At 43.0% G+C, this 13,863-nt stretch overlaps 1 protein-coding gene across 2 annotated transcripts in view; it reads left to right on the plus strand.

Moving 5' to 3' along the window:
- ivd (isovaleryl-CoA dehydrogenase) overlaps positions 1-10,239 on the plus strand; it is a 40,741-nt gene extending 30,502 nt beyond the window's left edge. Inside the window, exons 6-12 of one of the 2 annotated variants that reach the window (XM_061254233.1) lie at positions 2,543-2,673; positions 3,356-3,452; positions 4,850-4,958; positions 5,780-5,861; positions 6,028-6,132; positions 6,354-6,426; positions 9,093-10,239. In XM_061254233.1, coding sequence (XP_061110217.1) covers positions 2,543-2,673; positions 3,356-3,452; positions 4,850-4,958; positions 5,780-5,861; positions 6,028-6,132; positions 6,354-6,426; positions 9,093-9,226 — 731 coding nt within the window. In that variant the 3' untranslated portion in view covers positions 9,227-10,239. The remainder of the gene's footprint in view (positions 1-2,542; positions 2,674-3,355; positions 3,453-4,849; positions 4,959-5,779; positions 5,862-6,027; positions 6,133-6,353; positions 6,427-9,092) is intronic. The other variant, XM_061254241.1, reaches the window with a different exon arrangement.
- Positions 10,240-13,863: the final 3,624 nt, after the last annotated feature.

The following is a 13,863-nucleotide window of genomic DNA, read 5'->3' on the forward strand; positions in this document are numbered from 1 at the left end:
TACCTCTCTGGTCACTCCTACCAGGTGACTTGGAGGGGTGCAGACCCTCAACCCCTACGAACTGGAGTCCCGCAGGGCTCGGTTCTTGGGCCTCTCCTCTTCTCGCTATACACCATGTCTCTTGGTTCTGTTATCTCTTCCCACGGCTTTTCTTATCACTCCTACGCTGATGACACCCAACTCTTCATTTCCTTCCCCCCCGACACCCAAATCACCATACGGATCTCTGCCTGCTTGGCTGATATCTCTGCGTGGATGACTTCCCATCACCTGAAGCTCAACCTTGCCAAAACTGAGCTTCTCTACATCCCTGCTAAGTCCTCTCCGTCAATCGACCTCTCATTGACTGTTGAGGACTTTGTAGTTTCCTCCTCCCGTACGGCAAAGAATCTTGGGGTGACTCTTGATAACTGCCTCACCCTGGTTCCACAAGTATCCTCCACTGCCAGAACCTGCAGGTTCTTTCTGTATAATATACGCCGTATCCGTCATCTCCTGACTGAGAAAGCCACCCAGCTCCTAGTCCAGGCGCTCGTCATTTCCCGCCTGGATTACTGCAACTCCCTCCTAGCCGGTCTCCCAGCGTGTGCCATCAAGCCCCTCCAGCTGGTCCAGAATGCTGCAGCCCGCCTGATCACCAATCAGCCCAGGTCGGCTCATGTCACCCCACTTCTCATTGGCCTCCACTGGCTTCCCATTGCCGCACGCATCCGTTTCAAGGCCCTAGTGTTGGCATTTCAGGCTGCTAAGGGGACTGCCCCACCTTACATACAATCCCTGATCACTCCCTACTCCCCAGCTAGACCACTCCGGTCTGCCACCTCTGGTCGCCTTACGGTTCCCTCTCTACGTGCACCTGGCGGTCGAGCTGCACGTTCACGCCTGTTTTCCGTTCTGGTTCCTCAGTGGTAGAATGACCTGCCTACCACTGTCAGAACAGCAGAATCCCTCCCCCTATTTCGATGCAGACTCAAAACCCACCTTTTCAAACTCTACCTTAGTCCTCCCTCCTGACTTCCCCTGCCCCTCCTTTCTGATATCCCTATCCTTGTCTAACCCCCCCCCCAAAAAAAAAAAAAAAACTTCTGATGACAACTATGTTTAGAACAGCATTTCCTGTGTATTTTGCTAGTTTCTGGATGTGATGCTCTGACTTATGGTAGAACCTATGCACTTGTAAGTCGCTTTGGATTAAAAGCGTCTGCCAAATGACTAAAATGTAAATGTAAATGTAAGAAAGGAATTGCAGCAACAAACACCTTGAAACCACAACATGTACTGTTTTGGAAAGCTGACAGTGACAAACGCAACAGAGCCTACTGTCCTTTTGTGGTGTTCTAGTAAGAAAATGTTTGCCGAACAGGTGACTTTATGAAATGCTGACTTTAGTGTGCTGCACAACACTATTTATATGTTTTGTCTTTTTGAAGTTTTCACTTTAGCTAACCAACTATATTATGAGCAAGCAAATGGCTATGGAACTAGCTGGCTATATAACTAAGATATGATGGTGTACCACAAACGATGCAACCGCAACTTACAGTTTGAGACAAATAAAGGTTTAGCTAAACATGCATGATTGAACACGTAAAGAGATAAAAGGAATGTGTAGCTGCCAAAATTGCACTCCAGACAAGCGATCACTGAAACTCTGTATACCATTGTTTATTATCCAAGCAAAGAATACATATCTAGTTATAAAATGATACCAGTTTGTTATCGTTAGCAACAAGCAAGCTATTAGTTAGCTTGCCGTATTTACAAATATCCACCTGATATTTGCAACGCTCATTCCAATGTTTGTGGGTATTTGTAAATTCGTAGTGCTAACTATGGCTAATTTGCTTGTTGCTACCGATACCGAACTGGTATTGTTTTATAACTAGACATATTGTCTTCACTTGGATAATAAGCAATAGTGTACAGATGTTCAGGGATAGCTTGTCTGGAGTGCAATTTGGGCAACTACATGCAAACAATCAGAATAAGCCCCCACGCCATTGGCTGTGGCAATTGGAACCAATTTTCAACCAATGAGTTTGAATTATTGTACAGCTGTACAATGCTTTGGTACAGAGTGACAGCCCGTAAAATGTATATTTTGAAACCAGAATTTAAGGACTATAAACACAGGCAGAGGGTGAGTCAACATGTCAGTGATTTATAATTGTCTTGTAACAATGATTTAACACAAAAATCTTACTTATTGTACCTTTAAATAAAAAGTCAACTTGCTTTAAAATTTGAAGAAATGTCATGTTTAACGTTATACCATTTAGAGGTCAGGTTCGCTTCTGTTCACTTAGATATTAATTGTAAAAGGCTTTTTGGAGTGCCGAACTTCTGTATATACAGTAAATAGAGTGGCCTGGACATGTGTTGGATCTTGGATCTTGCCCCAAATCCATCCAATAAAGCACTGTAAGTTCTGGATTAGCCTTGTCAAATGGATGAATAATAGAAACCAACACAAAAAAGGTCTCTGTATATTTCCTGCTTCTGTTACAGGAAGTGCTCAGCTGTGCTTTTTTCTGTTCCCAAGACAACCACTATGTTCTCACCGGAAACAAGTTTTGGATCACCAATGGGCCAGACGCTGATGTGCTAGTCGTATACGCAAAGACTGAACCTGAGGCTGTGGCTCGTGGCATCACTGCCTTCATTGTGGAGAAGGTGAGCAATGACCACCTTACTCACTCATGGAAATTATAAGGTGGCATTATGTTAACAAAAATAATTATTAGCGTAATTGAACACATTTTAGTCTCGGTTTCCTCTCCAGATCTTTTTTATTTATTATACCTCGCTGCACTTTCTTTGTGTTCAGGCCTGTTACTCTGTAAAGCATGTTTGTGACCATTATCTATAAAAAGCAGTGTACACATAAAATGTATTTGATTTGACTTGAATTTGACTTTGCAATTAATGTAGACTTGGAAAAGGAACCAGAACTATGTGCTGCAAAGTATTTTGTTATAAACATTTAAAAACTGGACAAGAAAAACTATTTAGAGTGTCAAAATAAGGCCAGTCCTGTGATAATTAGTGCCAAATCTGGCAGAAAAGACACCACAAAATCAACTGTGTCATGATCCAAGAAGGCAAACCTTTTAAATTCCCTATTAGGATACCATTCATAAAACTTTAGACAAGGCTGTGAATTAACATTTCTCCACTGCTCTTCCCCTGTTAATGGAATCATAGAAAAAACACAAATGAGGGTATTTGGTTTGAAAACCAAGACCGGGCAAAAATATGACATACATACCTATGAAGTCTGTTGTAATCCCTCAATGCCTTATGGTACTTGCTCCATTCTCTCCGCCCCCATTGGTCTTTCCCTCTCTTTCTCCAGGGCATGCCAGGGTTCAGCACTGCCCAGAAGCTAGACAAGCTTGGGATGCGAGGATCCAACACCTGTGAGCTCATCTTCGAGGACTGCAAAGTTCCAAGTGCGTTCCTGCATAAATCACTCCATCCTTATGGGAAATCACACGAGGCCAGTTTCGATTCTGTTTTGTGCACACTTTGATTTGGATTAGGATGGTGTAAACTGATTTGGTTGGGGTTGTTTTAAAGGCTCTTTAAAAAGAGCTGTAAAGCAGCTGTTGACCATTTGACTAAAAAGCAGAGACTTTAGAGATCATCTTCATATGCCTGCTAGTAAATTATTTGCATGACAAGCTGGAAGCTCGGGCCCCATTATGTCTGGTTGTAGAGAAGTGGGTTGTATGTTCTTCTGTGCATTCTGTGTGCTTTTTTGTTTTATGTTTACTTATGGAATGTGGAGTTGTGAAATGGAATTCCATTTGTCTCACCTTTCAAGAAGCTGTTTTTCCCCCTCTTACTTTTATCAAACCTTGTTCACTACGAGATCAGGCTTATTCTTTTTTTTAAATGTATTTTCGCTTTTGATGCTTGTTAGATGATGGTTTCCACTGCAGGCAAACTGAAAGGCAGGCGGGCTGATCATGTTTCCATGCCGACAGCTGCATCATCCTTCATGCCATACATTTTTAATCTGCTGAACAACTGTGCTCTGTTGTAGAGCAGCCCATCGTCTAAAAAGGACTCGCCAGCAGACGAAAGATATCGCATTAAAACTCTAGTGCTGGCAGAACAGCACAGCGGTGCCATCCTTCTTCAATCTTTTGGGTCATTTTTGGGCCATGCCTGGCCTCCAGCCAAGCCTACACCTCTTGACCTATAAAGCTGGTGTTGCCACTTGCCCCCTTTTCATTGTCAAGGCTTCTGGCTGGTGCACTGTTGAGACTAGCATTTAATGTTAGCATATTCAAATGCTAACCAGTTTCCCTTGTAATTGCGAGGATGTGCTGATAAGACAATTTTATTGCTTCTGATATTTATTCTCTTTTAAGAGTGTCTTAATTTGCATTCAGTCTCCACTTCCCCACCGTCTCTCCCACATCATCCCACTAAGCTTGGAGAAAATCTTCCCAAGAATCCTACAGCTTCAAAGCTCATTCATAACAAGCAGTTCTCTCGGATTTGTCTGGCTTTATACTTTGCCTCTCTGTCTTGTTCGTCTTCAGATCATGGTTTTTAACTCCAGGTTTGGCCTCCTCTCTTCTAATGGCATTTCCTTTTGCACAGGAAAAAATTGCTGTCATTGCTCTTGCACCCATCTGCAATACCAGATCACACACGTTTCATGCAACTCCCTCACCTCCACACATACATGATCATTCATTTTGCTGGAATTGCTTCCCTCTAGGGGAACATTGAGACACTCGCCTGCTAGGTAGTGCTGCCACCTGTGTTGCTGTTTAGTGTTGGTTCCCCATTGGTTTGGCCTTCCTGGGTTGTAGGCAGGTGATGATTGAAGCAGAATTGTGTTTCCCAGAGGAAAACGTCCTGGGCCAACTGAACAAAGGCGTGTATGTACTGATGAGCGGCCTGGATCTGGAGAGACTGGTGCTTTCAGCAGGTCCTTTGGGGTGAGTCTGGTCTAATAATATGAAAATAAAATGAGAATGACGTTAGTCTGAGATGAGTTACTCTTGATAATTTTTGGGCACTGTCTTTTCTAGTTCTGTCCCTGTGCAATTTCTGTGTGATTATGCATTAAATGTATGTTGTCTTTATGCCATAATAGGCTCGTAATTCAATCTGGAGGATAGAATTGGCCAAATCAATAAATTCAGTGCTATACTGCCAATAAGTGTATGCAGTTCCATCTAATTAGGGTCATTCCATCTCGAATCAGACGGCACTCTTGAAGATGCATTTTGTTATCAATCACATTTTTTTAAACTTCTTTATTCTTCACACACTCAAGTAGTTTTTGAAATATCCAAAATGGCAGTATATTCAGGTCTTATTATTCTAGGAAGTCATGATTATTCAAGTGAATGTAAAAAAGGTAAAAGGTAACCACCATACATTATACTGACAACATCTTGGTTTTGGTATAATCCTTATCAGGCATTCAAAATTTTACAATAATGACTCTGTACTGTTAAAAAAGGACATGGACATTATTAAAGTACACCATTTCAAGCTCAGAAATGATATTTGAATATATTCATATTTTACTTCTCAGAATTAATATTTCCAAAGGACCATTTTAATATGTTGATCTGTAAACCGTGTTGTGTGAATGCAGAGTGGAATCTCTGAAATTTGAATAAGAAACATTGACATCTCAGTCTAATCTTCCCAAATGGTGATTTGAGAAGGAGCAACCTTCATTCTGTGGCTGTTAAGTGGAACCCCAAGGCCAATGGTTCATCTTTTTTCCATTTTTAATGTCCCCCAGCATCATGCAGGCAGTACTGGATTACGCAATCCCTTACATGCATGTCCGAGAAGCATTTGGACAGAGGATCGGCCACTTCCAGGTTGGACAAGCAGCCAGAACTGGGCAAAACTAGATTTAATAAATAATTACAAGTTCTCAATGCAAGTTATCATTGTGTGCTGCATGTGAGTTCCATGGATCACTTTAGGACATCTGTTGCTGTGATCACTTGTGATCTTGTTTGGATGTGCCCCCCTCCTATCCAGCTTCTACAAGGCAAGATGGCAGATATGTACACACGGTTGAGTGCGTGCCGGCAGTATGTGTACAACGTAGCTCGCGCCTGTGATAAGGGCCACTTCAGTGCCATGGTGAGATGCCACAAGAGCATTCATTTTTGTCAAATGATATAAATCATTTTCCAGTGTGACTGCAGTTTGCACCAAAACCTAGCCTATTTTCTAATTTAAAAATGCTGGTCAAGAGCTTTAAGAGTGCAACACAATTGTTTCTGCTGAGATTTGGACCTGGACCCCTGTTAGCAATGAAAGGTAATTTAAAGGCTGTTCATAGTTAATTTGTCATGTTGCAGGACTGTGCTGGAGTCATTCTTTACTGTGCAGAAAATGCCACACAGGTTGCTCTGGATGGAATTCAGTGTCTTGGTAAGTCCCCAACATCTGTGCACTACTAAATTCTGAAGTCCGCAGATTGACTGTTCCTCAAGAAAACTACTCTATATACAGTGAGCTGTTAGCTTAGTTAGTCTCAGTTGACGGTGCCTATTTGGCTCGTCTGGTCTTATCCGCATGAGTTTTCGTCCATGTGGAGGTTTCATGCCTAAATAATTAGTTGATAACCTTGTTGGCCATTTAATTCAATAACCTGTGAAATGCATTGTGATGTTTTAACTAGAAATAATAACACATTAGCTTTGAAACAAAAGTGTAAAATTGTTACAGGATTCACTCCCAAACTTGCTGATCAAAAACCCTACTGCGGAGTCAAATTAACAAACTATCCCAGTGAGCAAAAGCCAGAATCTGGACATCTAGATGGGTGGAAATCTAGGTTGAGCGGCCATTTAACATAAAATGATGAGAACAGGCCATTCAGCCCAGCAATGCTCGCCTTTTCCTACCACTAAACTGTAACCGATACTTTGTTTACCTAAAAGCTAGGTAATGTCTACAGTTGTGTTCAAATAAATAGCAGTGCGTTAAAAAAAGTGAATAAAGTGCAAATATTTTTTCATAGCTTTTAGTTTTAATATTTCAAATTTAGTGGAAACATTACACATTTAATTCCAAATCAAAGCATTAGCAAAATGTATCAAGTCTGCAATATTCTTTTACAGGAAGCACAGAAAAGGAATATTAATCTGTAAAAAAAAAATGGCAGTGTCGATATTTTCTCTTCAGTTTATACAGTTTGAAGACATTTTTCAAGATTTAACTTAACTTTAAATTACTGAACTAATATTTACTTGTATAACCATTGTTTTTCATAACTGCTGCGCATCTGCGTTGCATTGAGTCAACCAACTTCTGGCACCTAGAAACAGGTATTTCAGCCCAGGATGAACAAACTACATTCCACAGTTCCTGTGTATTTTTAGGTTTTGCTTCAGAAACTGCATTTTTAATGTCACCCCACAAGTTTTCAATGGGGTTGAGGTCGGGGGATTGAGCTGGCCACTTTATTACCTCAATCCTTTTTGTCTGGAACCAAGATGTTGCTCCCTTACTTGTGTGTTTGCAGTCGTTGTTTTGTTGAAACACCCATTTCAGTCGCATTTTCTCTTCGACATACGGCAACATAATCTCTTCAAGTATTCTGATGTATTCAAACTGATCCATGATCCCTGGTATACGAACCCAACACCGTAGTATGAAAAACATCCCCATACCATGATTTTGCGCCACCATGCTTCACTGTCTTCACAGTGTACTGTGGCTTGAATTCAGTACCCGGGGGTCGTCTGACTTACTGTTGATGACCGCTAGACCCGAAAAGAACAATTTTACTCATCAGTCCACAGAATGTTACGCCATTTGTCTTTGGGCCAATGGATGTGTTCCGTGGCAAATTTTTACCGATTCTGCACATGCCCTTTTTTCAACAATGGTGCTTTATGGGGGCTTCTTGCTGATAGCTTAGCTTCGATCAAACGTCTTCTGACTGTAACAGCACTTACAGGTAATTGCAGATCATCTTTGATCTTTCTGGAGCTGATGAATGGCTGAATCTTGCCATTTTGACTATTTTTCGATCCGTTTTAACAGTAGTTGCTCATTTTCTTCTGCCTGTTTCCGGATTTTGTTGCCATTTTAAAGGATTTTAGATCATTTTAGCTGAGCATCCTATAATTTGCTGCACTTCTTTATATAATTTCCCCTTTCCAATCAACTTTTTAATCAAATTACGTTGTTCCTCCGAACAATGTTTGGAATGGGCCATTTTACTCAGCAAAATATATTTTATAACAATGTGTGAAACATTTGCTTCCCTTCTTCCTTAATAAAGGACAATTAATGACACCGGTTTTTTCACAGAGTGAATGAATTCTCTAATTAAACTCCACACTGCTATTATTTTGAACACCCCTTCCAATGAATGAGTCAATTACTCAGAACAAGCAGTGTGCATGTCATGACAGTTGGGTCTGTTGTTTTTCTATTACAGTACTACATCCACAAGTAAAGTATTTGCCATGCAGAAATATCACTACTACTAATAACAGTGGTTCATCAGGTTACTGATGTTGTACAGCTATTTTCTTGAACACAACTGTAATACTGGTCTGGTCTTAAACCCCCAGTGTTTCTGCCTCCACTACATATCCTGGCAAGCTATTCCACACAGTGACCACTCGCTGTGTGAGAAAATAATTCCTAATTGTCTGAGCGGAATTTATCCTTTGCCAATTTGCATTTATGCCCCCAGTTCAGGTGCAGCCGATCACACTTGTACAGCTCACCCCTGTTCCAAAAGGAGTTCCAATGCCCCATAAACCTGGATTTATGTGTGCATGGCAATGGTATGCCATTCAAAACAGAAAGTCAATGCATTTCAGTTGCTTGCAATGAAACCATGCCCAATTCCGGTCAAACAACAACCACTTCCGGTTCGTAATCCGAATAACGATTCAGATAATTTTGCGTCACTAGCAATACAGATACGGATACAAATAATGGCATGGCATAACATCCCTAATGTGGACTTGGGTGTGTATCAGAAGGTTGGTTGGCAGTTTGTCTTAAGCTTGAGGCAGTGAGCATGTTGGCAGTGAAGTGTGCCAGTTATTTACCTCAACTCTCTTTGCTTGCAGGGGGTAACGGATACATCAACGACTACCCCATGGGTCGATTCTTGCGGGATGCCAAGCTGTATGAGATTGGAGCAGGCACCAGCGAGGTGCGCAGGCTGGTCATCGGCCGTGCTTTCAACGCCATGTACAAGTAAAGCAGCTCAGGTGGGCTCAGGCCACGCTGCCACCACCAAGCTGTGCTGTTGCTCCCAGGAGAAGAGGCCTTTCAAATTCAACTGCTTGTGAAACACATTTCAAAAGCAGGAAACTTTTGCTGACACTAAAAATGTTTGGTTATTTTCTATAGACCCAGAACTAGGCCATCCAAGGACTAAAACAGCAGTCCGTAGCGTAGTGGTTAAGGTATATGACTGGGACCCACAGGGTCGGTGGCTCGATCCCTGGTGTTGCCATGATAAGATCCGCACAGCTGCTCTTGAGCAAAGCCCACATTGTTCCAGGGGGATTGTCACCTGTTTAGTCTAATGAACTAAGTCGCTTTAGATAAAAGCATCAGCTGAATAACATGTTAATGTATTGAAAAACTGTTAGACTTCAAAGTAATCATATGCAAGGCCACTAGGCCTGTACAGAGTTGTTACTTAAACTGTTCCCAAAATGGCTTGATTATTATGGCTATACCAGTGCCCAAAAGCATGAAATCTCATTGGTGGAGGGAAACATGTGTATGCAAGTGTTGCTGAACAGTGTTTTTTGAGAAAGATCTTCCCTTAGGGGCAGCGCCAATCACAAAAAAATATACATTCTGTATGTATTAAGACGACTGGCTTACAAAAGATTATTTGTTAGTTTAATTCTTGATTTAATTTAATCTTCTAAACCCATTTGAATATTAGCTCTTGTAAAACATCCTGCTGTGTGCTGTGTTAAATATTGTTATGAACTCAATTTCATTGGGCAGCCCTCGGAAAAACAACATATTTACTCAACTGAATATTTGGAAAAAGAATACTGTCATTTTCAAATAAATGCCTTTTATTTGTGGTAATTTGGCACTTCAGTAGAACATGTATCTGCTGTGCTGTGAACATTTGTGTTATAAACCTCTAGACCCATTTGGGTTAGTTGTTTTGAATCACACCCTTGAAGCTGCTGTTTCTGCATCTATGTTTGTATAAAATAAATAACAAAAATATAAGGCTCTGAACCTGCTTGTCATTGAATTTCAAAGCTGTCTTTGTTTTAGATGCTCCAGACTGTACAAAACTGCACCAAAGGTACAACAGGCAGCTTTGGTGCATTTTTATTGGAAATAAAAATTCAATCTGTGAGGCCAACTTTTAATATGCAAAGAAGAAAATAAATACAGCTATAGTTTTATTATTTCAGCACTGATCATCACCTTGCATAAAGCTATGGAGCAACGCAATGGAACTGTGGCAGCGATGAGACGAGCAACTCATGATTGAAAACCTACCGATTTTTCTGAATTAAGCACATAAATCGCACCGCCCTGTATTCAGGTTTATTTCCATTCATTCCTTTTTTCCCCACAGTGAAACTTTCAATCAATATCGTAACAGGATGGACCGTCTGAAACTGTTAAAACTCACGGTTCTGTGTAAACTCTTTTTGCTATTCGGGAGTGCTGTCGCCATTACTTTTGGAAGTTCTTATATTTTGTTGAAAATCTGCCAACCTAACTTTAGTTTATATAGCCTACATAAACATAGAACTGGAATAAAAACAAATCCGTATAAAATGTGTTGCAAGTTGCTGTGCTGTGTCCTACGTGCTGGATACATGCTGCAGTCATTCTTCTTTTACATCTGCGGTGTAAAATGTGGGTGAGAGTATAGTAAACAAAACAGTATCACCAGAAAGCACCAGAAGAAATAAAACCTACCATAAGGTATAAAGAAAGGCAGAGGTCTCCAGAGAGAGTAACCACCACATGGATTACCTTGCGGTAACTAAGTCTAGGCCTATTACAAACAAAGTCAAACCTAGTGCACAATAAACTGCAGAAAACAACCTTTTGGAATCAATTAAACTGACCTCTTTCATTACATTTTTTTTTACATTACATGGCATTTAGCAGACCCTCTTATCCAGAGCGACGTACAACGAAGTGCAGATCAAACACAAGTACAAGTGCGAAGAGGACCTGAGAGGACAGTACAGTTCTGAGTCCTAGTGTAACCCTACAGATATAATCGGAACCCTTGAAGAATACATCAACTTCCAAACTAACATACCACAGTTGGCAGCTAGAATACCCTGAGTACAACAATACAATAGCTAATACAAAAAACAACAATATCTATACAACTATATAAGTGCCATTACAGTCTGGCATATATAAGGCTAATCATAGTGGTGAGGTAGGGAGGGAAAGGTGTAGCCTGAAGAGATGAGTCTTCAGTCTGCGCTTAAAAGATTCTGACATCCACCGGGAGGTCATTCCACCACCGTGGGACCAGGACAGACAGCAGTCATGAGCGAGAAGTGCAGGTGTGGCGAGGGGGAGGCGCCAGACGGCACGAAGTGGCCGAACGGAGGGGTCTTGCTGGTGTATAGGTCTTGATAAGTGATTGAATATATACAGAGGCCGATCCCTTAACTGCCTGGTACGCGAGCACCAAAGTTTTGAATTTGACATGAGCCATAACAGGCAGCCAGTGGAGGTTGTTGAGCAGGGGGTGACGTGAATGTCTGGGAACATTGAATACCAGACGGGCTGTAGCATTCTGGATCAGTTGTAGGGGTCTGATAGCAGATGCTGGAAGGCCAGCCAGCAGAGAATTGCAATAGTCCAGGCAGGACAGGACCATTGCTTGGACAAGGAGCTGAGTGGAGAAGGTGGTGAGAAAGGGTCGGAATCTCCGGATGTTGTACAGGAAGAACCTGCATGCCCGGGTCACTGTAGCGATGTTCTCGGAGAAGGACAGCCTGTTGTCCATCACCACTCCAAGGTTTCCAAGAGCAGGGATGAAGATTACCTCCGTCTTACCTGGGTTGAGCTTTAGATGGTGGTTGCCCATCCAGCTCTGGATGTCTCTCAGGCAGGTGGAGATACGGGTAGAGACCTGTGTGTCTGATGGGGGGAAAGGAGAGAAAGAGTTGGGTGTCATCGGCATAACAATGATATGAGATGCCATGAGCAGAGATAACAGGGCCAAGGGATCTTGTGTAAATGGAGAAGAGGAGGGGTCCAAGGACTGAGCTCTGGGGGACTCTTGTTTCAAGGGGGCGAGAGGTTGACACTCTTCCAGCCCAGGACACCTGGGAGGACCGGCCAGAGAGATAAGATTTAATCCACTCTAAAGCTGTGCCACAGATCCCTGTAGATGCCAGGGATGCTAAGAGGATGGAGTGGTTGACCGTGTCGAACGCCGCAGAGAGGTCAAGAAGGATCAGGAGAAGGAGAGAGAGGTTGCTCGTGCAGCCTGAAGGGACTCATTGGCGGAGAGGAGTGCGGTCTCCGTCGAGTGACCAGGTCTGAAGCCGGACTGGTGGGGGTCCAGCAGGTTATTCTGTGAGAGGAAGGAAGAGAGTTGGTTGGAGTCAGCTTGTTCAATGGATTTGGATAGAAAAGGAAGGAGAGATACCGGACAGTAGTTTTGAATGCAGGAGGGGTCTAGAGTGGGTTTCTTTAGGAGTGGGGTGATGTAGGCCCTCTTCAACGATGAGGGAAAGCAGCCAGAGGACAGAGAGGAGTTAACAAGGGAGGTGACAAACGGAAGGACGTCAGGCGTGATTGCCTGAAGGAGTTTTGAGGGGATGGGGTCCAGGGCACAAGTAGTAGGGTGGTGGGACAGCAGGAGGTGAGACACATCAGCATCTGTAAGGGGACAGAAAGAGGAGAAACAGGGGGCAGGCACAGAAAGGGAGGCAGGCACAGAGGTGGTGGTGATCGCGAAGGTGCTGCGGATATCTGTGACCTTCTCGTCAAAAAATACTGCAAAGTCATCAGCAGTGAGAGAGGACTGAGATGGTGGGGGAGGTGTGCTGAGGAGTGAGGAGAAAATGGAAAACAGTTGGCGAGGGTTAGAAGTGGAATTCTGGATTTTTGTTTGGTAGTAATTTCTTTTGGCAGTGATGATAGCGGAGGAGAATTCCGCCAGGAGAGACTGGTAGGAAGACAGGTCTGATGGGTCTTTTGATTTCCTCCACTTCCTCTCAGCTGCACGTAGGCTAGGCCTGGAAGAACGTAGAAGGTCAGAAACCCATGGGCTGGGAAGGGAGGATCGAGCAGGCCTGGAGACAAGAGGACAGAGAGAGTCAAGGGCTGAGGAAAGAGAGGAAAGCAGGGCGGAAGAAGCAGAGTCAGTGGTTAATTCGGAGAAGGATTCAAGAGGAGGGAGAGAAGCGGTGACTCTGGGGACAAGTGAGGAGGGTGATAGAGAGCGGAGGTTACAGCGGACAGAGACAGTGGGGGTGAGAGAAGGGGATGGAGGCAGAGGAGCTAAGGGGATGGAGAAGGAAATGAAGTGGTGATCGGACATGTGTAAAGGGGTAACAGTGGGGTTAGAAGAGGAGCAGAAAGAGCAGAAAGATCAGGTCGAGAAGGTTTCCAGCCTTGTGAGCTGGGGGAGAGTGCTGCAGAGAGAGGTCAAAGGAGTGAAGTAGTGGTAAGAAGGCAGCAGACTGGGAGGCTTCCAGGTGGATGTTGAAATCTCCCAGAAGGATAAGTGGAGTGCCATCCTCAGGGAACGAGCTGAGTAGAGTGTCAAGCTCATCAAGGAAACTTCCCAGGGGAACTGGAGGACGATAAACAATGACAATAAAAAGTTCAACAGGGTGAGTAATTGAGACAGCGTGGCATTCA

Source organism: Conger conger, chromosome 1 (genome assembly GCF_963514075.1).
Source record: "Conger conger chromosome 1, fConCon1.1, whole genome shotgun sequence".
Lineage (NCBI taxonomy): Eukaryota > Metazoa > Chordata > Actinopteri > Anguilliformes > Congridae > Conger > Conger conger.